The sequence below is a fragment of the Notothenia coriiceps genome, unplaced genomic scaffold (assembly GCF_000735185.1).
Source record: "Notothenia coriiceps isolate Sejong01 unplaced genomic scaffold, NC01 NC01_scaffold00025094, whole genome shotgun sequence".
Classification (NCBI taxonomy): Eukaryota; Metazoa; Chordata; class Actinopteri; order Perciformes; family Nototheniidae; genus Notothenia; species Notothenia coriiceps.
The window spans coordinates 267,317-293,214 of record NW_011357795.1 but is presented as its reverse complement, the minus strand read 5'-3'; the positions used below and the strand labels follow the sequence as shown (position 1 = coordinate 293,214).

The window sequence follows — 25,898 nt, the reverse complement described above, 5'->3', positions numbered from 1 at the left end:
TTACACTAAGAGCCTGTCCAGTGCACATGGTTGGTGCTTGCCAGCCACCTCGGTATCGAATGTTGTGTTGCATATTTTGTCATTCAGGCCTGTCCCGAAATTGTAGGAATCACACCATCAATTTATGAAGGAGCCATCCAAATGTGACAACAGGCTTATGCTAAATGGAGAAAATAGAGCTAAACATTGTTAAAACACCCCTAGACCCACATGGTAGAGAGTGCTCGGCAGAGAGCTGCTATGCTCCCCGCTGTGAACTGGGAAAGTGATGTTGGTGGGCTTCCTTCTCCATGAGGGCCGCATCGTTCTTGGGCCCCGATTTGAAGCCTTTTTGAAGTCTGTTTCCTGCAGCAGCGTGCCAACATTAATGTTTCCACAAAAGCAAAAATGCTAAATCAAATGAATACACTATACTGTGCTATTCCACATTGACTCCTGAATCCCCTAGAACATTTTAAAAGCATAATTAAAAAAAGCTATTCATCTTATATGTACTAAAAGTCACTATTTTTTATTTAAAAACATGGTTGAAAAAAAATATTCCTCATTAATTAATACGGGCAGCTTTTCATGAAAATTAGAAAATGTCTGCTGGTGTAATAAATCAGTTTTTGTCCATGAGCCGGGAATATATTTTCACACCCTAATTATTATAAGGGTTAGTTCAATAGCCTTATTATTAAGCATCACATGTCATTCATAAATATAAAAACACAAATAATGGTCCATGATAGAAACAGCTAAATATGTTTGGGATCAATCCTTTATTGTTTCAAAACTCTATCTTTTACAATACAGTCATTTATTGTTACATGTGTTTTTAATGGGTAATGTACAATGTCTCCTGATAATGAAACACAGTCACAAAGTGTTTCTTTCTACATATCCATATTCTATGATAGAGAGAAGTTTGTGCTGATATATTGACTTAGTTCTGACAGCTCAATTAACTTCCCTTTTCAAATCAACTAAAGCGTTTGTTTTTTGAAAGTGCATTTTGAGGATTGCAAAGACGACTGTCTGCATCAGCCATAATGTACATTTCAGTATCGACAGAGGGCCACACTGCTTGGTGAGTAACAAACAGCATTAACTACATTTCCAACTACAACATTTATCTGGATAAGTAAATCAAAGAAAATATACCAATATGCATGCCATAAACATTCCTCCATAAACGTTTATAATAAATGTATTTTTTTATTTTATGATCTTGATAATGACAGTATTTTCCACAAGGACAAATGCTGATAATGAGAACTAATATTTAACATCCAAATTTTGTTCAATTTTACACACAGGTCAAATGGCAAAATGCCACAGTGTAAAGGGCCATGCCCTGATAAACTTAATAGCATTTGGTCCACAATAACAAATCTGGGTTTAAAGAAAACAAAAAGGTGGTAGCAGGTGGGACTTTGAACTGAAACTGATAATATCATGATGATCTTCTTGAATGATGTCCGTTTTTAAGGTCTTTCGATTTTCAAGTTATGGATGATGACGTGAAGTTTCTGTTAAATGAAGCAATATAAATATACATTTTAGCTCATTACTTGGCTATTATACTTTTCTGTTCCATGGAACAGCTTTCACTCTGTAGAACTTGGTTCCTAAAGGAACCTTGAACCTGTTCTGGGCCTGGTGAAGGAAAGGAGACAAGGAAAGAAAGCTTTGTCAGGTTCAAAACGTGTTAACATGAATATAACAGAATAACCGATCCAGATCAATTCAAATAAATTCATCTAAAAACAGTGTTGAAATGTCCACAAAAAAAACGGATATCCAAGACGACTGTGTATTTATATGTGTGTATTGGTTCTTAAATACTACGGTAATTTAAAAACAAGAAAAACCCCTTTCCCCTGGTAACTTCAGTACCTTTTTCGCTTGGCAATATTCCTTCTCCATCACCTTTCCAAGAACCCACGGCCGTCTTGTAGTCCCTGATGCTAGACGACAAATCAATGGACGTGTTAAATATATGTATACACAGTCAACAACAATAAAAGGCTTTTATGTGTTTCATAAAGTTTATAAAGAAAATATAGCAACATCATTAACCTTTTGTAAATACAGTATCATTGTTAGAAATAAAAAGATGCCGTATACATGAAATCTAATAAACATCTCTCACATATTTATTTGATTAGTTAATTCATAAAAAAAACATGTGGGTGTAGCTGACCTGGCTTGAGGTCCAGTGCAGTGAGAGACTCTGAGTGGAGGAAGTAGAGGGTGGGGCCGACGGTGAACAGCACGTAGTTGTCATGCCTTTCATCCAGGATGATCAGAACCAAATCGCCTACCTGGAAACTGAACAAAAAGACACAAAGGGATGATGAAACGACTTCTGCAAACTGGTAACACAAAACACATTAACGTAATTATACAGTAATGTGTTTAATTACACCGCATGTAATGATGGTCAGAGTTTCAGCTCAAAACAATAAAGGCAGAAATCACACAAGGCCATGTGTGTGTTTTTTAATTATATTCACTTACTCTCTGATGGCGATTTTGTCTGAATGCCGTGACGACACAGACGACATGCTTTGAGACATCTACAAAGAAAAAGGATTAAGGCAACGTTACACATGTTACACTGAAGGGTTAACACTGGCTAGAGATGACTTCTAAACATTTGTCATGTTGGGTATTTTCAAGAAATAGACTTAGTAATAAGTATTAGCACTTTAACCCAATGAACAGCATTCTACTGAGTGTTATTTTCCTTTGAGAATCACACAAAGTCTGGGAACATTTAAATAATTTGCAAGTATATATCAACTTTAAATATGTTTAACATTTTAACGTAACATTACATTTAGTTTTGTTTAATTAAAATGTATTTCTCTACAATAACTAATGACACTAGCTGTTATTTTTCCTTCAATGAGCTCTTTGGCCTGGGTCAGGATTTTACTCTTTGATGCTACTGCCACCTAGTGGAGCAGCTGTGACATAACACAGAGACAATAAATGACTGACCAGTCTTTGACTGAGGCGCTTGTTTTCTTCTTCCTTCATGTGTAAAGTCTGAAACATATATCAGATTGATTAAAGAGAGAAGAAACACCCGTAAACATCGAGTCTCTAAGATGCACGGAGTATATTTACCCTCTCCAGTAAGAGGATGCGCTGTTTCTCCTCTGTCATCAGGATGTTATCACTACAAGAAAGAAAACAAGATTATTGATCAAGGTCCTACGGAAAATGTTACACGTGGGTTCTCATTTCTGGTCTTGTATTATTATATAAGTAATGAATGGAAAACTTACTCTGTCTGTTCCTAGCCTGCCTTCTTCACACTGTCAAATGTCCTTCCTGTCCATCCATTTATAAAACTCAACAATCTTTTAATCCTTCTTCAAGAACACAAATACCTTGTTCTGTCAGTGATGGCATCATAGCATTAGATTGAAACTGTTTACACTCACTACAGTCGCCTTTCTGCAGTAAGCTCTTGAACCTCATGTTAACAAGAAACAAGGGACAATTGTTTGGTTCTCCTCTACACAGATTGTACTATGAAAAACTCTCTGACCCCCCCATAAACACAGCCATTAATGAGGTCAAGGCAAAGCATGTGCATGTGTTGCCTTTACTTTTCTGTGTAAACATGGAACTGGTAACCACATCAGGAGAAATAACAATCCAACAATTTATCTGAGGTAATGTTTATTGGAGTTAAGATGCTTACTGGACGGTCACCACGCTGGCTTCCACCGCTGAATCTATCTGTTCGTCCTCTCCGATGGCCGCCACAGAGGCCAGTCTGTCACTTTCAGACTGCGGCTCAGAGGAGAAAGCCAGAGGCAGAGCTCGAGCTGCAGCTCCTCCTGCCTCTAGGGTCTCCAGAGTTGAGGGGTGAGGGGTGAAGAAGGCCGAGGAGACCATGGTCGTGCTGCGCATGCGGTTGAGCTCCTCCTCCAAGTTTTTCTTCTCCTGCATGACACTAGCTCGGTCCTCGGAGAGCTTCTCTATCAGAGCTGCAAAAAGTTGAATAAGTGAGAATTGACTGCATACCAATCCATAGCATAAAACCAGTAAGTAGAGAGGGGGACCTCCATGGGACCTTATTTCGGAAAAAGTATGTATTGAAGTCAATGGCGAGAGAAAAGTTATTTTTCGATCCAGTTTGAATTGTGCCACGATTACACATATGATGATTGTCAATTTAAAAGATAATTTTGCAAGTCAAAAAAATAAAAATGTGTCGTAAAACTGTGAAGTAACACTTTTTTTGTGTGAAACCGCTCAATGAACTACATCTCCCGTCTCGCACCACACACACAAGACGGCCGTCACGTTGGCACATTTCACTTCTTTCTTTCAGAATGAGGCGAAAAGTATTAAAAGAGGTGAAAATCACTACAAGTCTGGGCATGCTGAGAGCTGTACATACACACAAGGGGAGTTAGTCGGTTCGTAAGAGCCAGCATGCGGGACCGGGATTCTGGGATTTGTAGTCTTTCTAGTTGCGTATTTTTCATAGTCTTATATTTCAACTGTTTTGCGACAAACTGTGACTTTTTTGACATGGGAATGATTTTTTAAGATTGACAAACATCATATGTGTAATTCGTGGCACAATTGACTTCAATACATAATTCTTCCGAAATAAGGTCCCATGAGTCGGAAGTAGATGGGCGGGACTTCACCTCTCTGTAGGGACAGTTTATATCATTAAAGGAAAAAAAAACTAAAGCAGAAGATGACCCTCCCCTCAAAGCGCTCAGTTTATACGGCACTCACCTTTGTCCTTCTCCTGCTGTTGGGTAACTTTATTTAACTGCTCTGTGAGATCATGTATAATCTGCTCCTTCTTCAGCTTCTCTCGGGTTAGAACGGTGTTGAAGTTCGTCTGAAAAAACAAAACAAAAACCACATTTAGAGCTTTAAGGTTAACAGGCGTTTTTGTTACTACAGGGAGTTCAGCGTAATGATGGGGGATGTTTTTTAATTGCTATCGATGCCGATCAGCTGGCAGCTATTGGAGTTAAAATTGTTTTGTTGATTTTTATAGATTTTTTTGTTATACTGTTCCATGTCTGATCCCTTCACCATTTATTAAACCCAGTAACAAAACATAAACACATCTAAAATGTAATTATGTGGGCTCAATTGTTATTCCAAAATACAGTTATCACGGCTTGATTGTGTAATGTGTTGACGAAACAAAACTCTTCTCAGCTTCAGCTGTGAAGGGAGCGGTAACGGAGAGAACTCTAAAACCACCATAACAGCGCTTCAGAGAGCTCTTTGTAATCAATAAGTAGTAATAATAATAGCTTGGATTTATATAGTGCCTTTCATGAGACCCAAGGTCGCTTTACAAAGAAGAACAGGGGCAAAACAAACATAACAAAAACAAAAGGCAGTCAGACGGACAAAAACAACAAATAGATTAGGGGCCAAAGGCCTGAGTAACTATGTGACGAAACACTTTTGGCTGGATAAGAGCAAGTGAGCAATTTGAGAAAAGTAACTGAACAAATTCTGCTGCCCCTGGTGGATCTGTGTAAAGAAATCAGACCGACCAAGATGAGGAGGACTCCAATGAATGAAATATTGATCTGTTGATGTGTAATGGAAAACTTGAATTGAAGTGGCTGAGTGTCAATATCTATTAAACATTTAAGTACTCACTTCTATACTGTATTACATTGTCAATCCTCACTGTGCATAACGGTTATCAGGCACTGCTTGAATGGAGCTCAAAAGTGATCTATAGACACATATTGAGCTACCAGTGCACTTCTTTTAGACAAAGACATTATCTGAGAAAAGTACAGACCTGCTGCTCAGCGATTAGTGATGTCTTGAGGTTCTGCATCTCCTCATTCTTCCTCTTCTCCAGGAGCTCCATCTGAGACAGCAGGGAGGCCCTCTCCTGCTGCAGCCGCTCCTGCAGAGCAGAGTCCAGAGAGAGAGGGGCCCCGGTATCTGTGGGGCCCTCAGCCTGCAGCGGCATCCCTTCATTACTGAAAGGAGCACAACAAAAGAATAAAAAAAGGGATTTATATTATTTGGACAGGGAAACAAAGAGAATTAAGTTTACTCTTAATTAGCAGCAAATAAGATGGTTTACTTATCTAACCTCACATGTTTGTGTCATTTGAAATGCAAGGGGATTTAACTAATCCAAACTACATTCAGCTGTCACTTTATTTATATATGTGGGGTGGAGTCAAACATGTACCTTCTTGAGGATTGCGTCTCATGCAGCTCAGCCTCCAGCTGTTTGATTTCCTCCCTCAGTCTCTTCTCCATTTCCTCCTTCTGCTGCTCGATATCTTTAAAGGCTTCTTGTGATTGAACCTCAGACGCCTGTTCCTTTTCCAAATCTTTCTCCATTGCTTGTCTGACTTGCTCTAGTTGTTCGGACAGCAGGTTGTTTTCTGCCTGCAGATCGCCGATAACAGTCCTCAGCTCTTGCTCCTGGTCCTGGAAACTCCTGGCCCGCTTCTCTTGTTCTTCACTCAGAGCGGCCGCTTGCTGCCCGAGTTTCTGTTGCTGCTCGGCGTGGCTCTTCTCAGCTTCCTGGGTGCTGCGCTGCAGGGAGGCGAGCTCGTTGCGAACGCAGATGATCTCCTCGTCGTGTCTGTCCACCAGCTCTGAGATGCAGTGGTCCTTCTCATCCCTCATCATGCTCCTCAGCTCTGCTAGGCCCACTTCATGCTCCTCATTGTTTACATGAAGCTGTTGCTTTATGACTGCCAGCTCTTCACTGAGGACTGTAGTCGCAGCGTCTACCTGGGACTTCACAGCTTCCGCCTGCTGCGTCTTGGTCTCCTCGAATAAGAGCCTCTGCTCCTCTGTCTCCGACTCCTTGAGGGCGAGCTCCACCTCGACTTTGCAGCGGAGTTCTGCGAGCTCAGTAACACGAGCCTCCAGGTCCTCCATTTGGTGTTCCTTCTCTTTAAGTGCAGTCGCATGACGAGCAGCAGCCTCGCTTAACTTTGCACTATTTTCAGCAGCCAGGTGTTTCAGAGCCTCCTGGTTCACCTGGGTAAGGGTCTCCAGTTTGTCTGCATGTTCCTGCTTCATGTTGTCCTCCATCTCCTTTAAATGGGACTGCTCAACCACTTCCAACTCCTGCCGGATCTTCTGCTGGCTCCGTTCAATCTCAAAGTGCAGATTCTCCAGCTGGCTGGTCAGAGATTCTTTTGAAGCCGACAGCGTCTTGATGTCCTCGAATTGCTCCGCGATCATCTTCTCCAGGTTTTCGATCCTACCCGTTTGATTGCCCTCCGTTTCAACCCATCGCTCTTTCTCATTCTCGAGGCGAGTGAGATCTTTCTCTTTGCGCTCCATACGCCCTTCCAGCTCCAGCATGGCGTGCTGGACATCTCTGACAATATTCTGGTTCACTTGGTTTTCCTCCGTTAGTGTCTGAACCTGCTTCCCGAGCTCTTGTCTCAGGGAGAGAAGCTCGCTCTCGTGCTGCCCCTTTAGCTCCAGTTTGTGGATCTTGCAGATGTTGTCCACAATGTTGCGCACCTCTGTGGACATATTGATCAAAACAAAACCAAAGTCCTGCTGTTCCTTTAAAACCACGCCTCTCAAGTGATGGAGGTCATCCTTTACACTTCTAAAGTTGGAATGGGACTCCTCTGCAGCGGATCGGTACTTGTCAATTTCTTGTTTGAGGACAACGATCCTCGCGTTCTCCCTCTCCAGTATCGTGGTGTCCTGCATACGCTTGTTGTCGATAGCATTGATGACTGAAGAGTACAGCGACTCCCCCATCATCTCAGGACTGGTAGGGTCACTGGTTGGGTTTGGAGAGGTCAAGTTCTCTTCGATCACAAACTCGTTGACAGCGGACATGAAGTCAGATTCAGGGCTCTCTACTAGAGAGTCCAAGTCGAGGGAGCCCTGCTGCAGGACGGGGTCCATGTTCGGGTGGCCAATGGTTTCAAAGTCAAATGTTTGCGCATCGATGCTGTCTGGGGACAAGTCCTCCAGAGGAGCCGGGATGGGAACATGTAGGGGCTGGCAGCTGGGGCCCTGAAGGTTAAGAGAGGAAGGGGTTTTGGGGGATCTTGGTGTGGAGGACCCCGGCATGCTTCCAGACTGCGGGGTCAACACAGATGATCTCTGGCTGTAGGATGTCTGCAAAGACAGGGAAGATGAAGACATAGGGACAGAAAGGAAATACCAAACCACAAATAAATAACACCATGTAGAAGAACATGACCAGCCTATCCAAAGTTCTATTCACTGAGTAAACACAGATTACGTTTGTTGATGAAGCTGTTTTTACCCTTTGTTCATTTAGCAGGTCAGTAATAGTTTGAGACATCTCATCCACACTCTGTGCCGCTTTGACCAGCTGGTGAAGCGTCTCCACGTGCCGATTTAAGGGTTCAAAGTCACACATTGTGGGAACCCTGGAGGAAAAACTGTTAAATTAGGGATTACAAAAAGGTTATAGATTAATCTACAGAAATCATATGCATGAATGGAATCCAACCAAATGAATGTGATTCAAATATGGACACAAACTTCCAAATGTATGTTTTAATTTGTCATCTTAAAGGGCCCATGTCATGCTTTTCCGGTTATTACCCGTCCCCTTGTGTGTTAAGTAGCTTTTTCTGCTTATAAACGGTCTGCAAAGTCACAAAACCTCAAAGTACACCCTGTAGCAAGTACAACTCTAAAACAGAAAAGACCTCTCTATGCCGCCCCAGAACGCCTCGTTGGAGATTTCTCTTTTTCTTCCTGGGTACAGTGACGTATTTGGGTATAGTGACGTAACGTCCGCGGAGCCGTTACGTTAAGTCAGCGGATTGGTCCAGCAAATGGCGGATTTGGACCAATTCGTGGACTTCCTCACACACACACACACACACTCAATCTTTTCTCAGCTGCAGCTCTGCCGATTTCTCCTCCCTGAGACGGCGGGATGCGGCGAGGCTGCGAGTCTGTGTGTGAGCAAACTCCCAGCCAGGCTGCGGGTGTGTGTGTGCTCGCGCTGGTTTCGGGCTGGGTTTCGCTGTGTCTCGCTGTCTCGCAGACGGCCACTGGGCTCATAGGGAGGGGGGGCAGGAGCTCCAACAAGCCGTTTAGGACAGAGAGTGAATACACATACTATACAGAGATGCTGGATGAGAAACCAATGTGAGTTTGGAAAATCGCACAATGTAAATCTATTTTAGTAAAAAATTGGAATTATGATAGATTACTGTAGAAGTAGAAATGGCCATGACATGGGACCTTTAAGATAGTTCTAGTAGCGTTACATCACTGACAAGGTTATATCTAAAGTTAAGAAAGTATAAAGTCTTTGGACTCACAGAAGGAAAGGCTGAACTTCTGAAGGACAACATGATTTCAAGTACTGCAGGTCATCAACTGAGATGTCTGGAAGTTCGTCGTCAAACCTTCTGGGCTTTCGTGTCTATAAACAAAAGGAAGCAAAAGAAAAGACCATTTAAAATATAGTGGGGATAAAATACATGAGAATACCAAAGTGATCAAAATGCTCTTTGATTGTAGCTTACACAAAACGATGTTGGAGGCCATGAGTCGAGTCCTCTGAACAAACGATTTCTGAGGAAAGACTTCCCTGAAAGGAAACAAGTAAATAGATCAAACTCTGCTGCTGGTTGGATTTCATTTTCTACTTCAAAAGCAAACAGTGCTCTACAACGATAGATACTTACTAAAGAGTTTTCCAAAGGATTCCCTTTTGAACTTCTCCGCCTCGTACAGTCGTTTCCCATCCTTGACAAGTGCATAAGCCCACTGAAAAGATTGATAAACAAGATTTTAAGACAACAATGTAGTAATCTTCTTTTTGACAAGGTCTACTTAAAAATGTGTACTTTCTAATATAATGAAGCTGTGATAAGGAAATGTTCCCTTCCAAGGTTAAATTATTCAGAATATTCAGTTTTATTCCTGTTTAAAATTGTACAAAAAAATATCCCTACCAATACAAAAAATATGTACAGTATGGTCTCAAGAGGAGAATCTGTTCAAGACTCTAGCTTAATGTACCTGACAACTATAGTAAAAAACAAAACAGCCCAATAAAAAAAAGCACAAATGTACCGTAAATTGCATTACTGGCTTCCAACTATTTCCCCCTCTTACTGTGATTTAGCCACAGCCATACTAAGAGGAAGGACAGCAGCCATGATCAATTAAAGTTTAATATATATGCAACCTTCTACATTTTCAAACCGATGATAACGTTTTAGCCTTATGCTGATGCAATGGGTGCGGCCACCAAAATTGCAACTCCTAAACAACCACACATATACTCCTATCGCTAAATAGGAAGTCCCATGAGAAAGGTCTAGACCAGTTCCATTAATGAAAAAGATACAGGACCACAATCCCATTTTATTTTGTGAGCACAGGCGCATATTATCACCAATTAAAGCATAAAACACACCAGAAAACTACACATTCAGTGATGCAAAAGAGCTCACCTCTTTGAATCACTTTGTCTGAATGGCATTTAGTACTAACCTCTCTGTAGTGGCGCATAAACATTTTTCTCCTGACAACCTCCACCACCGCCAAGCAGTACATCTGGGGCACAGTGCTGAGGGCCTCCACCACCCTCACTCTTTCCATCAACTCCGTCAGAAGTCTGAGTAGAGCCTGAAGCTTCTCCGCATCCTGGTCCGCATGAAGCATCACGTAACAGCACCATCTAAAGCAAAATCGTAGGCACCGTTAAAACTGTAAACATGGCTCTCTTGATTAAAACCAGTTCAATGAAATAGAACAATCCAAAAGGCATATGTGAATATATCTTTGAACTATGAAACAAACACATCGAGGAAGTGGTTTATGGTTTTACTTGAGTCGGACTTGAAGGTTGTTTGCAAGTTCTTGTTTGGCAGTGGTACACTTCTTCTTAATGTCTAGCAGCTTCCTGTGGTTGTTGAGCATGATCATCAGCTGGTTGGTGTGACTCAGACACAGGTCAGGCAGAACAGATGTGTCCTTCAGGTTTTCAGCACGCTTCTGGTTGGCCAAAAATCCCTGCAAGAGATAATATGGAAGCAAAATTGATAACGAATGAAGAACTCAGAAAGTAATTTGACAGTGTTTATCTGTTCACGTACCTGAGCGAGTTCTTTCTGTTCATTCACCAACTTCTTACAGCTTGCAATCATTTGGTCAAGAGCGTACAACCTGTCCTCGAGCCCCTTGATGGTTTTCATGTTTTGATTATCTAGCTTGGCAATTGTGTCACGACAATCTGTCAGGAATGGTTGAATTATCCGTGGATCAAGCTGAAAGGAATAATATTTGAGTAAAGACTTGGGACTTTTTCAGACAAAATTAACAATGACACATTTGTAACACTATTATGATGACATGTCTATTTTTACATCTGTGACTCACCCTATTGATGGAGTCAAAGCATTTCCTCACAACAGATTCCACATCATTGGGTCGGTCTTGTACGTTGATCCAGTCTAATAGTGTGACATTGAAGCATGACGGGTTGGTAAGCTCTGCATCATCATCATCCTCATCCTCATCATCTAATAGCGCAGATCTAAGCCCACCACTGTCAGTCATTTCATTTGTTTCCTGGTCTCCAGTTGGCTGACTTGGAGCAGAGTTGAATGTTGATGGCTTGGGGGGCCGCTGTGCATCAGTTGGGCCGAGCACAGACTCTGTGGATTTCTCTTCCTCCGTCTCATCTGAATCCTTTCCTGGGGTTGAGCTGGACTTCTCCATGCTCTCTTTGTAACTGTGTCTTGTTAAACATTCCAGCAGAGGTATTCTCGCCATGACAGAAACTGATGTCCCTAACCTGCAATCGAAAAATTATGTGCATCAAGACATAGTTCATCACGCCCATTTCCTTTGAGCTGATATAAACCATAACTGGAATGTATTAATTGTTATTTCCTTCTTTTAATTGAAGTAAGATTTTGATATAATACCAAGTGGTAATTCTAAGCAAATGCGATAACTTGTATTTAAAGTGCAACACTGTTGAATGAGATTCTAAAAGTATGAAATATAATTTACACTTACTTTGAAAGTTTAACCTTAATTTGTTCCAAGTCATGTTGATAATTTACGTATGAAGTGTCAAACTTCACGAGCAACTTCTGATAAGACAGAGTGCAATCGTCCAGATTAGCCATGATGGCAGCCCAGCCTTGGTGTTGAAGGTGTTCATCATGAACCAATCGTTCACAGAAAGAGCAAAGCTTCTTGGCAACTTCAAACATTTCCTGCAAAACAAATAACAAAGTCAGGTCAAGTAAGGAGCATTCCATAGTTAAAGGGTTATATACAAGGATTGTATGTGTTTATCTCATAAAGGTGGTGCACATGACAGGCAAACATTGCAGAGCAGCTTCATAAAATAAATAACTACCAGAGCAAGTTGTGTTCGTGATGCAACAGTGTGAAAGACAGCTGGCATCAGTAGAGATTCTTCCACCTTAACCTGAATCTCACTCTCAATCGAGAAGGTGGTCTTAGGGATCGTTGGATCCCTGTCACACAAGATCATCTCTTTGTTGAACAGGAATATAGGGTTTGTTTCCTAAAGACCAACATAAAAACATTAGTAATCAGGCAGGTTTTCACATGTGCAACCTGTAAATCTTTAAGGCAAACAAAACAATCTGTACTACATTCATTGTATACACTTACAGTGCCAGCACTGTAACTGCAGACCCGCCTCTCTGCAGCCATACAGTCCCCTCCATTGACAACAAGGACTTGATGTTGGATTGCGATCTTATATTTGGCTTGGATGGCATGTTTAAGCTCCAGTACACTGAGACAACAGAAAAATTGATTTAAGTCACAACAGTCAAGACGTACCGACCACCATTTCTGACTAATATTGGTAAAATGCTCTCTTACGTTTGGACAGCAAGATCAGTGTCAAATGTCAATGTGCTGCCATTGTTGACCTGGAACACATACAACTTCATGTTGAATCTCCCAGAGTTCTTCGCATTTGCCTATCTCGCTCATTTAGTCATACAAGGCCAACCTGTGAAAAAAAACACAAACATAAACACGAGATATCTTGTAAAATCCTGTTTTACTTTTTACAGTTTCTATTAAGTTTTCCTTGCTACCATTTAATGAGTTTTGCTGAGCCGTGGTGCTGCCAACCACAATGAGATAAAGCTAAGTTGATTGATACCTTTGTTGTACATATGTGTATAATTACGTTTACGGATATAATTACCGAAGTCTCCTTCCTTACATATTTTAAACATCATATCACGAAAGCACATGTCGTAATATTCCCCCAAACGTGTAAAGTACATGCAATCTCGTGTCTACTGAACAACTAGCTTAGTTAGCTGAGTCACCATGTCGTTGGTTACTGAAAACAGTCAAGTTTTAACATCCAATAAGAAGTCACGTATGTTGGTCTATTGCAAAACAAAGGCATACTTTCAAGACAGAAGCACATCGTTGACATGTGCTGATGTATATCTGGTGAGACGTCTACGGTGATAAAATACCGAGTTATACAAATAACAGAACAGAGTTAACGCTTATCAACCACCAAACGTTAACTGTTTATGTTTACCAGCTAAGTTGCTATCCCAGTCACTGACAATGAGTGGATGTTGGTTAGCACATCGCCGTTAATAATTATGTGCACGTCTGCAGACCTTGTATCTATAAGGGTCACTAGAGTCCAAATGTTTACTGTTAATAGGAGTGAAAATACGGACACTTATCTACCCTAGAGGCCTCCGGTTAGTCATGGTTACAGTGTCAAAGAAGGGGCCACCAGCAGCTACATGGCCAATAACAACCCGCAGACGAAGCTAACTGGCTACTAGCTAACACAGCTGTCAGGCTAGCGCAGGATTCCCAACGTCGATTAATTTGACAAATGTAATAAGATTAGCCAAAATAGCCAACATCATCTGCGAACACTTATATCGGTACAATGATGACATTCTGCATTGAATTAATTAAATTAATGATTTCGTTGTCCTTACCTTACTTTGCTCGCATCTCACTGTTCTTGGTCTCCACCTCTCCTAGGCGATACGGTTAGCTAAAAAGCTAGCAACAGAGCTAGCTAGCTAACCTGTTAAGCTTGGTATACATAGAGCTAGTTTAGCAAGCCACTTGGCTACCGTTAGCCAGACTACACAAGATTAAAATAATGTGTCATCCATGGCTGATTGTACGGATTCACTTTATGGATGTGAAAGATATATCCAATTTGACAAACTACAGCCGAGATGATGTAACAACGGGCAAAACCACCAGTTGTTTATCTCAGGTAGCTAACTACGCTAACACCCTCTCAGTCTGTTTTGTTGTTGTCATCTGCTGATGGGCGTTACGTAGACGATCCACCCACCCGAAACCCAGTGTAACACAGCTATTTTGCAAACTAAATTAACTAACTACTCATATATAAATATACAAAAATGTTAACATATTTGTTAAGTACCGTATATTAAATGCTGAATGTTTATATGCATCCAAAGTTTTAAGTTTGTACCAGAGTCTAATAAAAAAGAAAATGTTTACATTTGAATATAACTATTACAAATTACGTTTTTGCCTCATTCACTTCATTAAGCATAAATAATAACATTATTGCATATATGACCATAATTAAATTAGAATAATGTAATTACATATTACATGTTTAATTAAACAATTGTAATGTTAATAGGCTATATATTTTAAAACATTCCTTTATTTATTCCCAAATATTTACTGGCTTGCCATAACATTGCTTTCAGTTGTCTTTTTAAATCATAGGAATGCAGAGACAGAATCAGATAAAATCTATTATTTTACATTTTATTTACCATAATACAGTTTATATTAAGTGTTTTACATACAGACGTATTCTTAGTCAAAGTGTTTGTGTTGCATACAAGACATATAAACCTACTATGATTCATTAGTTAATAAAAGATGTGCACACTAGAGAATAAGTTCAAAAGATCCGGCTCTTCAAACTGTGTCGAGTTTCTCATCTGAATGTGCTTTCGTCACTTGACTTCAAGGTGTATTCTGGGAAATTAAAGGGAAAAAAACGCTGTCGAGTGTTTTGCTGCAACATGAGAAGGGGTGTGGTTAAGGCCAGGCTGCAGTGTGTGGACGATCCTATTATGCTGCAGAGAGGAGGTAGTTTAGGGGTTGTTTTGCATTAAAGGTGTTTTTTTTAATTATACGTTTTTCATTGTCATATAACACATGTTTTTAGGGATTCGAAGACAAACAGTAACAAAAATACATATAAAATCACCCCAAGTTACAGCAACTGATTTTCAATATCTGAGTGGAACCACTAAGGTTCAAGGTTCTTTATTTGGTATATAAGGAAGGTATTAATGCAACTAAACTTTTCTTACATCCCCCCAAACAAACATTAATACTGTTTTTGTTATGGTCCTTTAGGTGGCTATTGGCATGTCTTGCATCGAGCCCCTGAGTTGATTTGATTTTACCTGATATGATTATTGCAGACCACAATTAATGGACTGCTGTAATTCATCCTAATTTGAATCGCAACCTTTGACAGCAACCTTTTTAGAAATACAAATACAAATATGATTGCTAACAAGTGGATAAAAAACGAAAAGCCCCACTCCCCAAATGTGTCGTGACATAAGTTGAATGATAAAAATGATGCCTTTACCTCCAGTACAACAGCAAAGGTATAGGGCTAATAACCTTTTCATGTATGATATGTATTTATTCATTTTTTCCTAGACCTTAGGAAAGACCTTTATTGTTTGTTTTTACTGCTTTTTATTCAATTCTACCGTGTTGTGTACTGTTTTATATTGTTCCATGCTCACTGCTTGTAGCACTTCGGGATTTGAACTCAAATATGAAGTGCGTTATAAATGAAACCCATTATTATTATTATTATTATTATTTGTTGTTTTTTTATTATTTGCCATTTAGATAAACTGACCCTTAAATCTTTGTAATGTTTTATTATACAAACGTCCAGTAGAAGTCACTGTTGTGCAATCAATTATTTCACCCAACACATCAAATGGAAACAAATGGGTGTTACACTTTTCTTTATCTTCTTATTACCCCTCACACCACCATATATCACTTCAGTACTAAATGTTTTACCTACAGTAAACTCTTGTAAAGTAAATGAAGTCATTGTACAAGAGGTCACTGTAACCCTTAGAAAGGCCTGTGTTGTAACCATACAGTAGACTGGGTTGTAACCTTGAGCTGCACTGCACTATTGTAAATAGGAAGCAGTTCTTTAACCGGGGGGTCAGGGTTTAAAATCCCAAACAGAGCTTGTTTAATGAATGTGGGAATCAAAAATGCCAAAATAACCATAAGGTATTATTATTACCCCATATAAGCACATATATTGATAAACTACATGGTATATGTGCAAGTGCTAGTGTGTCTATTTGTTGTCATTCCCGGACATGGAATTGTATGGTATGTTATCCTATTTAGTGACGTATGTCTGTCAGTTATAGACCTCAGCGATGTCTGACTCTCTTTGGGACCTATTTAAAATGTTTTAACACTGTAACACAACTACAGAAATCCGACAGTAATGCATCATTTTCTGAAACAAGCATATTCAAATTAAATGAAATATCTATATAAGCATTTTTCACAAACAAAGTTTTAGTTGTTAAAGGTGCAGGGTCTCCAGGAACCCCAAACAGCAACATTGGGGTTACCTTCTTGTATGTCCCCACATTTTCTCCCAACTCAGTGTTAATTTCTAGAATTGTACGAACTAAAACGAGACACTATCAGTAGACAAACATGCAATGCAATCTGTGTTGAGTATCATTTCCCAAGGTCATTTAGAGTTTTTTAATTTGGGTGGGAAAAAAGAATGCCTTAACCATTTGAAAATATAAGTAACTTGAAAAATAATAGGATAAGTAATTGAAAAGGTTATATATATATATATTGCAAGAATAGAAATTGAAGTTGTAGTGAGCAATAGAAAAGAGAGAGGAGCTGAAACAGCCAGCGGCGTTACTGGCCTGATCCAGACGCAGCTATCTGAAATCTCTGCGAGGCCTGGGCTTATGAAGGCCAGTGGCTCTCTGTGCCGCTCTGGTTACATCTTATATACTGTCTCTGGTTGCATCCTTTGATGGTAGTTTAAACTAATGTGTCTGGATTGCGGGCTAGAGTGCTCAAACGCTAAAGAGAATCAATCGGGACTCATTCCTTCCTACTGCAGTTAGTGCAGTTTAACATGATGCTGTCTCTAATGTGACTCAATCAGTATGCCCTCAGACATAATTGAAACAATGTTTTGTTTAACTTCATTAAGAAACCCTTTTTACTTTCATACATTCCTGTCTGGCATGATGTTTGTAATTTATGAAATAATAGTAGTTATGTGTTATGCGTTACGAGACATGTTAACGGAGTGTTCACCTTGAATGTCCTTTGAAAACAGATCACTTCACTATGTGTTTGTATGTGAATGTAAGAGAATTGCCTTCTGTTCAACTGATGCTCAAAAAATAACTTCAGCTATATCTAATGAGTATACAACTCAAAAGTAAATGGGGTGTCAATAACATCAGCTTTAGATTATTTTTCAATTTCACCATTAACATTACTTTGTATGTAGTTATTGAGATGCCAAATGAGTGACAGGACTTGCCCTATACAAATAATTGCCTGTAAGTAAAAGTTAATGGCCATGGTTTTACCTTTTGGCCTGTTTATCCTTTATTTAAACTGAAAGTATTGTGGGGGTCAAGATTTACCCAGCAAGAAAGAAGAAACAAAAAGAAACAAACTAAATACATTTTAAAATTTCAAATGGTATGAGAGATGTTGAGTTGAAACCCAGACAGGAGACTCAACTCATGAGTAATTATAAGAAAAAAGAAACGGTGTGTCATTGTTTGAATTATGTCTGACTACTGTGGGTGTCAATGACGTACAAGAGTTCAAATGAGGGGTAAGGGGGCACAATTGATATAATTATTATACATTTAATAATTATATAGTGCTTTTGTATATGATTTCACTGCCTTATTTGTCCTAAATAAGCACAGACACCTTCATAATAAATAAATAAGATGATCAAATTCAAGTTGAAATATAACTCCTTCCTGCTGTCCTCAAGCAGCATCATAACCACAAGAGTCCATTGCTCAGCTGCCTCTGTGCATTTTAAGTTGTGGTTTTTCATCTGATCAATACAAATGGTATTTCACTTCATTCAGTTTGCATACTACATATTGCCAGAATATGTTTTTCTCGAGTCTTCCACGGTTGATGGATACATTCAAAATGATGAGACCTGCTCCAAATTATCTACAGTAAAGCCTTGCAATCTGGGTCTGTTTAATAATGACACATGTTTTAAAGACTAACCTAATGCCGCAATGATTTATCAAGATAAAGAGAAAAATCAGCCAGAAGATTCAGACTTAATGCTCTGCAAGTTGAGAATCAATAATTCAGACAGGTTTAATACATGTTGGCTCTCTCTCTCTCATTATTTTCTCTCTGTGCCTCAGTGAAACTGCTCTGGTATTCATGGAGCCTCCCAGTGTCCGGGGGCAGTTCTCAGAGGCTCCGCAGATCATTTGGATCAAGACCCCAAATGAGGCAATTGGGAGATACTATGCTCGAAAAGGTTAGGTCATTATGCAGTGCTGTGAAACAGACTCAAACTGACATTTAACTTATTTCATATAATGACATTTATTTAAACAAAAAAAGAAAGATAAGATGAAGTGTTAATCGTAATTAATCACAAAGTGTTTACTCTCGTTTTCTTTCTGTAAGTGTTTGATGTAGATTTGTGCTTTCACTTGTAAATGACTCTGGACATTATGTATTTAAATAATGTCTGAAAAAACAATTAAAATGACATTTATTCGCCTTCAATAACATTTTGGCCATCATCAAATCATGTCTGATTTATACACTGCTGTGAGAAATGACTTATTACATAAAACTGAGTTTAGTTTAGTGTATTTGATATGGACATCACAGTAGCATTAGAATTGTACCTTACATGTATTGACAAGAAGCAGATGTGCTAGTGTTTTGTGATTGTAGTGAAACTCTAATAGAATAGAATATAACTGTTCACTGGAGGATTTTTAGAAAAGAAGTTCAAGTAGAAAACACACATACAAAAAAGTAAGATCAATAAATACATCCACAGAGATACATTCATAAAATACAGACATGTCTGCAGTATTAGGTGTGAAAACAATGTTGTTTACCTTAGTGTACATATGGCTTGTTTTACACTTGCTGATATAACAACACGTTGGTCAGCCACTTGCCAAAAAAGTGGAGCCCTGCAGGCGACTCTTGTGTCACTTAGCTAGTTATGTAATAAAAAATGGCTGTGCCAACATCATCATGTGCCAATACATCCTAAATGAGCCAGATAATTAACTACATCATTCATGATAAGTGCAGAGAGCAGGAAACTCTGAGTAAGGCCTACAAGTTGCACATGATCAGTTACGTGAAGTTGTTTGAGATCCAACCATTTCTTCTTCTGCTTCCTGCTGCTATATATTTATCAGAAGAGCTCACCAACAGGCAGGTAATTATTATGCAAATTGATAATAAACAAAACATTGCTGTGAAATGAACTGGAGAGTGACAAAATCTCTACAGCCAGATTAAACAATCATCTCTGCTTATAAATGTTGTTTGCACTAAAATGGAGTGCAACATGATGAGCATGGTAATGGGTTTGGAAGGGGAAGTTCCTAATTTGGACAACAGGTGGTGGCAGAAGGCTGAAGATAACGCTCACAACGTGAAGTGTTTTGCAGAAATGGCTTATTGTTACATAAAGATAGGAAAATATGTCTCTTCAGATTTAGACAATGTTTTAAAAAGTCACGCCGAGAGCATTAAAAAGCTGGCAAACAGCTACGTAACAGTGGCTCCGCAGGATTTGAGTAAATCTCCCTTGCACCTGGGGAAGCACAAAATAAAGACACAGAAATAAAGACACAGAAATAAAGGCACGACATCTGCCATTACCTCATGACGTTAACGATGATAATTCTCAAAACAGCAGGTGCTTCATGCTACTGAATGTGTAATTTCTCAGAAGTGACCCTGCTGCTGTATTGAAGAATAAAAAGTGATGTGTCATATTGCAGCTGTTCGGAGATGTGCATCATCATCCATGCTGTCACAACGGGTTTGGTAACATAACAGAGCAGATCATTAAATAAATATACAAAAGAAAAACAGACTTTCACAAGCATTACATTCAGTTTATACATAGCAGCCATTTGAAAGTAGGAAACTATTGCCTATTATTGCTTAATATAACAGCTTTTAAAAACTCAAAAGAAAATGCTAAAATTAGTATCTTCTGAATCATCTTTGAGTAAGTCCCATGGTCAACACACTGATGAAAACCAGTTAGATTGAAGCTGTTTTTCGAACTGTAATACTGGGAGGAAAAATAATAACAAAGTATTATTGCCCTTTGTGATATAGGCGTGGGAGAAAATAGCCTCACTGCTCAGGCTGCCTGTGAGTTCAGGAGCCATAATACTCTTTTTCCCCCAATGATTATATTTAAATTTCTTTTTTTATATATAACTTTATCATCTTTGCACAGTTTTCTTTCCTGCAACAAAGAATGCGAGACACTTTACCTGAGAGTATAATACAGACACATGATAGAATACATTAATGTCTTTTGTCCCTTTGTTTGATCAGACATTATCTGCAACACCACATGCTGCAACAGGACAGCTCCGACTGACTGTCACAGTCATCTGGCCTTGAACAGCTGTTGTAGTGATGTGCATTCAAACCAGCAGGTGGCTCTGTATCTTCTTCTTTTTTTTTTTAAGTAAAGGAAGATTCATTAAGAACCATATCACACCACTTTAATAAGAGTCATTACTGCAAGAAATGTTAAACATGCAGGGATTTTTTTATGCAGGATGCTTTGGTGGAAAAGGTTTGGCCTAACATGACACCAGTGTGCAATACAGAATAAGACTCCCCTATATGCATGCCTTCTTGTGGTTTGCCCAATGTAATTTTACTTATCCTGACCATGATTTCTTAATTGAATACAATTCTACACATGTGAGTCAAAAATATAAACAGTGTTTTGCCATTGTTGTGTCATCTGTTGAATCTGACATCCATCAGTTTTTAAATATTAAGTAGAACATAAACATATACTATTTTAGAGTTATAAGGGGATACACATGTGTCATAATTGATATTATTGCAAATAAATCCCTAAACAAATAGCATATTGTGAGTGTCTGCGCGTCCACGTGCGCGTGCACGTACGAGTGAAAGTGTGGGCCTACAGATGAAATACAAGCTTTTTGTTTTAATCGAGACAATAACAGCTACAAGCAACGGATGATATTCCCAAAATTATTTCATATACATGTATATCTTGCAGTAGTCATTTTTGTGTGGTTGCATAACTGTCAGGTAGGTTATTATAATGATGTGCACGTTGCGATTTTCTCCCCCTCCACCAAATCCAATCACACCCTCCCCCATCTCAAGTACAATTACGTGTTGGGTGACGTTTCAGCATGCGGAGGAGGGCGCTGGGCAGGGACCACTTGGACCAAGGAAGACTAAACGCTATTTCATTTCAGCGCAGAAACAACGCATTGAAGGCAGTGGACCAGGGCGCCGTGCTGAAGCCAAGCCCATTGTCTCCTTCAAACAGAGCAACTAAGGAAAACGGCTTTCACCAACACAGCGGTGCAGCCCACAGAGGAGTGTCCAAGTGGTAGGCATTGCGGGTTTGTAAGCCACATAACAAAAAGGGCCGTGGACAGATCTGGCCAAAAAACGGAAAATGAATCACAGTCAAGTTGTAATAATATGAGCAAGAGCCTCGTTTTGTTGCAATTGGTGAACAACTATTGATGCTTCTGCGCCGATCGTTTTCAACACCATCATTTCGCGCGGACTTCTTTTGTTCGCATCGCTCGAATCCCAAATTCTAGTCTTCATATTTGTGTTAAGAAAGAGAAGAGTTAGTCGCTCCTAAAAAACAAGATGAATTTCCAGTCGAGCGTCCCAGGGTCCGGTCTCTCGCAGCAGTCCCAGCCAGCCATGCCCACTCCAGGCACGGTCCCGGCGCCAGTCCCCGTCCCGGTGCCCCAGTCCATCCCGTCCCAGTTCGGATCCGGATCGTCTGCAAGCTCAGGGGCTGGACAGTTCGGGTCGGGGACTGTTTCTGGCCAGGGTTCCCAAGCCGGCTCAGCGGGCTCGCAGTTTGTTTTGTCCAACTCAGCGGCCATCAGGGCAGAGATCCATCGGTTCGAGTCTGTCCACCCGAACATTTACGCGATCTACGACCTGATCGAGCGCATCGATGACCTGGCCCTGCAGAACCAGATCCGAGAGCATGTAATCTCCATTGAAGGTGAGTAGGGGGATGATGACGTCACCAACGAATCGACGACTGAATTAGTTGCCAACTAATTTGGTAATCGATTTTAATCGATTAAGTCGATTAGTTGTTGCACCCCTACTTCTAATAATAATAATAATAATAAAGCATTTATTTTATATAGGCGACTTTCAAGGCTCTCAAGGTCGCCGCATTCCCTCTTTTATGTACACATTGTCATGGGCGCAAAGCACAGTGTCAACAATCACACTTTGAGGCTGTGGCAGTTGGGGGCGTAGCCGATTTCATAGTCCTGCTCAATAAGGGAATTGCCTCCATACACTGCAGTGTTAACAATAGGATGTTCAATTGCATTCACAAGAGGCAGTCTGTGCGATTGTGTGACTGTTACTGCTGTTCAATGGCATGTGCCAAAGGAAACGCTTCAAATGCACTACAGTCTGACCCTATTTTTTTTATTTGAACCCATGTCAGTGGAGAAGAGGCAGAAAATGCTAAGTCACATGTTGCATCAAACTAATTATTGCTCTGAACAATGCTGAGGCACACACAGTATTGTTACACAGGGTGCAGGAGAGAATAAATGATGTGCTAGTAGAGATGATGGATATCTTTGAGTGTGTTGGAAAGCCATCACCGGGTATATTTTTCACAAACTGGAGATCAAGTCCAAATGTTATTATCTGACCCGGAAAGGATGACAGTGAGTGTAAACCAGCTACCGCAGCTTGTCAAATACAAGTGATGATGATGCACTGTCAAGATGTGAACAGCTTCAATTATGGTGGTGGTTTCTCATGTGTTTCTCCCTGCTACTTACCCGCCCATGTATCCAATCGACAGTGGCTGTGTGACACAGCAGTCAGTGGACTGTCCATCAAAGGGAGCTGTCAGGGGTCTTGGGGAGTATTACAGCAACGGTCTGAATGTACATGTTTGCACCACTTGCTCTAATACTGTCTTTGGTAGCATTATCTTGATCCAAACACACACACAAATGGGGAAAAAAAGGACAATAATGGCAGTTTATCTTAAAAGCAGTAACCGTTATAATTCAGCAACATGTTTAGTTGTCAATTATGCTTCAAAAATTAAGTTTCAATAACATTAGCTTTTTGACACAGATTATGAGTTTTCAGTGAGAGGGATATTGTAATGGAATCGCTTCAACGGTTAAGTATTTTAGTTGTGACGAGTACAATTTAAGCATTTCATTAATTCAGGGTGATGCAGGTAGAGCATGCCAATGGCCAAGATTAATCAGACGTGTGGTTAGATGCTTTCAAAAAAGACAGCGCAACTTTATGAAAGATATGGACATGTTGTCATTATTGACAAAACAATTCAAAATAACTATCAAGAGACAGAAGATCTCATCATTATTATAAGAAATCTGATGCGTAGTCAACACTGAACATGCTTTAGGATGTTCCATGTTTCTTGCAAATGGCACAGCAGACAGGGATATATATATATATTTGTTATCCTTGATTAGCTGTTGTTAATTCCTCGATAATATTTCTGAGTTTTGAAAATTCCTTCAACACGTTAACTCATCATAATAATGACCACACAATAAAACCTGAAGCAGAGGGTTGAGCAGTCTTCATAAGTTTAAAATGGATCCAAATAAAAGATGAAATTCACCCTTGTGTGAAAACAAGCAACAACTGGTGGGCCCTGTGGTGTCTCAGCTGGACCTTTTGAGGAACGGATGATTCCCCTCTTTTATGATGCCTTTGGGATTGTTGCATAATTTGCTCAATAAAGGCATGTCTTTATTCTGTATCTTGATAAGACCACACTGGAGCCTTTTGTGAGTTAACTCTTAAATGTACCTTTTAAAAACAGAAAGGTCGTTGTTTGCCTTTTAAAAAATCTGTAAAATATGAGCAAACATTTGAACTCAAGGCGGACTCCTCCCTCAGCAACCAATGTTGATGTCATAGACAAATAAAAGTAGTTTTAGGAGGGATTTTGTGGTGTTATACTTTACTATTAAGGCCACTGTATCTTTGTATTGTTCTCAAAACACAACATATACTGCATTAATTTAAATAAAATCTTACTTTAAGTTTCTCCCTGACTGGACATTAGTCCAAATAAAAACTAGCAAGCCCCTGCTTTCTAAAGTGCTGCATGCTAAACCTGATTCTTATTGTTGATGTTTGAAATACGAAACCTCTCAGTAGGATATCCCATCATCTGTATTTGTAAAGGTATCCTGGGGAATAGATACAATACTGGGATAGTTGTGGCACTGTGTCCACACCTGCAGGCTTATACAAAATATTACAATTGGGAAATGTTTAACCCAAAGCAAAAATCCACTGCTAAACAACAAAACAGCAGAAATGCAAAGTATTCGCCCTGTAATCGTTTATTCATGGTTCAGTGCAAGACATTGTTAGCCTGCATGGTGTAAACTTTGACGTTATGTGTATGAAGAAAGGCAGTGAATTGATATTTCTAAGCATACACTGTAATGTCAGAAAGCATAACAGATTTGGATGTCCTCTCGGGGAAAAATAAACCCATTGCTTTAGCTTTGATGTACATTCTGGTACGTTTTCATGCTGTTAAATTAGATGCAGTTGCCTTAATTACGGTAACTTCAAGAGGCTTTGAAGAGCCGCAACAGGAGACATTGGCCGTCTTGTCTTCACCTGCTCAGAGGAACTGCAGAGCTGTTCCTCTTCAATCTTGCATCCTTGCAGAGTCTGTTGCTAAGGAACCAGTGGCTCATGAATTTAGCTGGAAATGTTGAAGAAAGAATGAATATAAATTACAGTCCTTACAAAATGTATTCCTATTATTACTAAGGTTTCCCTTCTTGTTTTGTGGATTAATAATCCCTTAACATAATGATGACAAGAAATGTGTTTTTTTGTATATTGTTATTTTACAGTGCTGCTTGGTTTCTGTACTAATTCATATGATCATTTCCAAATATTATTTTTTCTATTCGCTTCATATTATTAGACTAATATTTGTGAATACTGGACAGAAGATAAAGCTAATCTAAATTATACAAGTGTGTAATTGATGATAAACTGCAAGAGTGACCAGGACAGGAAATGTGCAAGCAAAATGGCATTGCCCAGAATATAGAGTAGAGCTAAGTGGTTGGCAAGTGGATTCACTTAAAGTCTTGAAGATGTTTCAGTACTAATCCAAGAGGCTTGGGTAAGCATGGCTGGGTAATCTGTTTGGGGCTCCAGGGCAAAAACTTACTTTTGGGCCTATTTTCTCCAATTTTTCAAAAGGTACAGTGTACACGCAAACACACACACACACACACACACACACACACACACACACACACACACACACACACACACACACTACACACACACACACACACACACACACACACACACACACACACACACACACACACACACACACACACACACACACACACACACACACACACACACACACACACACACACACACACACACGAGATGGCAGCTTGCGTACATTATTTGCACAGAGCCCTGGAAGCCAATCAGTCCTCCTATCCAGGAAT

The 25,898-nt window shown here is 39.7% G+C and overlaps 2 protein-coding genes across 5 annotated transcripts in view; both read right to left on the bottom strand.

Moving 5' to 3' along the window:
- dmrt1 (doublesex and mab-3 related transcription factor 1) overlaps positions 1-25,898 on the bottom strand; it is a 96,661-nt gene that overhangs the window by 67,126 nt on the left and 3,637 nt on the right. The gene's annotated exons all lie outside the window — the stretch shown is intronic.
- rb1cc1 (RB1-inducible coiled-coil 1) lies at positions 737-14,318 on the bottom strand. 4 transcript variants are annotated; one of them, XM_010783362.1, is made up of 23 exons: positions 13,977-14,317; positions 12,871-13,003; positions 12,655-12,781; positions 12,374-12,544; positions 12,025-12,227; positions 11,380-11,797; positions 11,097-11,267; positions 10,829-11,013; positions 10,492-10,678; positions 9,678-9,759; positions 9,516-9,580; positions 9,309-9,412; positions 8,273-8,411; positions 6,206-8,121; positions 5,801-5,987; positions 4,759-4,867; positions 3,704-3,992; positions 3,121-3,172; positions 2,992-3,039; positions 2,506-2,564; positions 2,189-2,316; positions 1,882-1,952; positions 737-1,641 (listed from the first exon to the last, which is right to left on the bottom strand). In XM_010783362.1, exons 2-23 carry the CDS (start codon positions 12,939-12,941, stop codon positions 1,564-1,566), a joined length of 4,860 nt encoding a protein of 1,619 aa, XP_010781664.1. In that variant the 5' UTR covers positions 12,942-13,003; positions 13,977-14,317; the 3' UTR covers positions 737-1,563. The 4 variants fall into 4 exon arrangements, with proteins under 4 accessions (XP_010781664.1, XP_010781666.1, XP_010781665.1 ...); XM_010783364.1 differs by having other exon boundaries at positions 8,273-8,399; XM_010783363.1 differs by having other exon boundaries at positions 13,982-14,317.

Excerpts from the sequence above, each read along its gene's own strand:
- rb1cc1 (XM_010783362.1), bottom strand. The coding sequence starts at position 12,941 with ATGAAGTTGTATGTGTTCCAGGTCAACAATGGCAGCACATTGACATTT. Across the intron at positions 8,122-8,272 it reads ACCTGCTAAATGAACAAAGG|ACATCCTACAGCCAGAGATC; the intron begins GTAAAAACAGCT and ends CTGTCTTTGCAG. Across the intron at positions 1,953-2,188 it reads TGCACTGGACCTCAAGCCAG|CATCAGGGACTACAAGACGG; the intron begins GTCAGCTACACC and ends TTTGTCGTCTAG.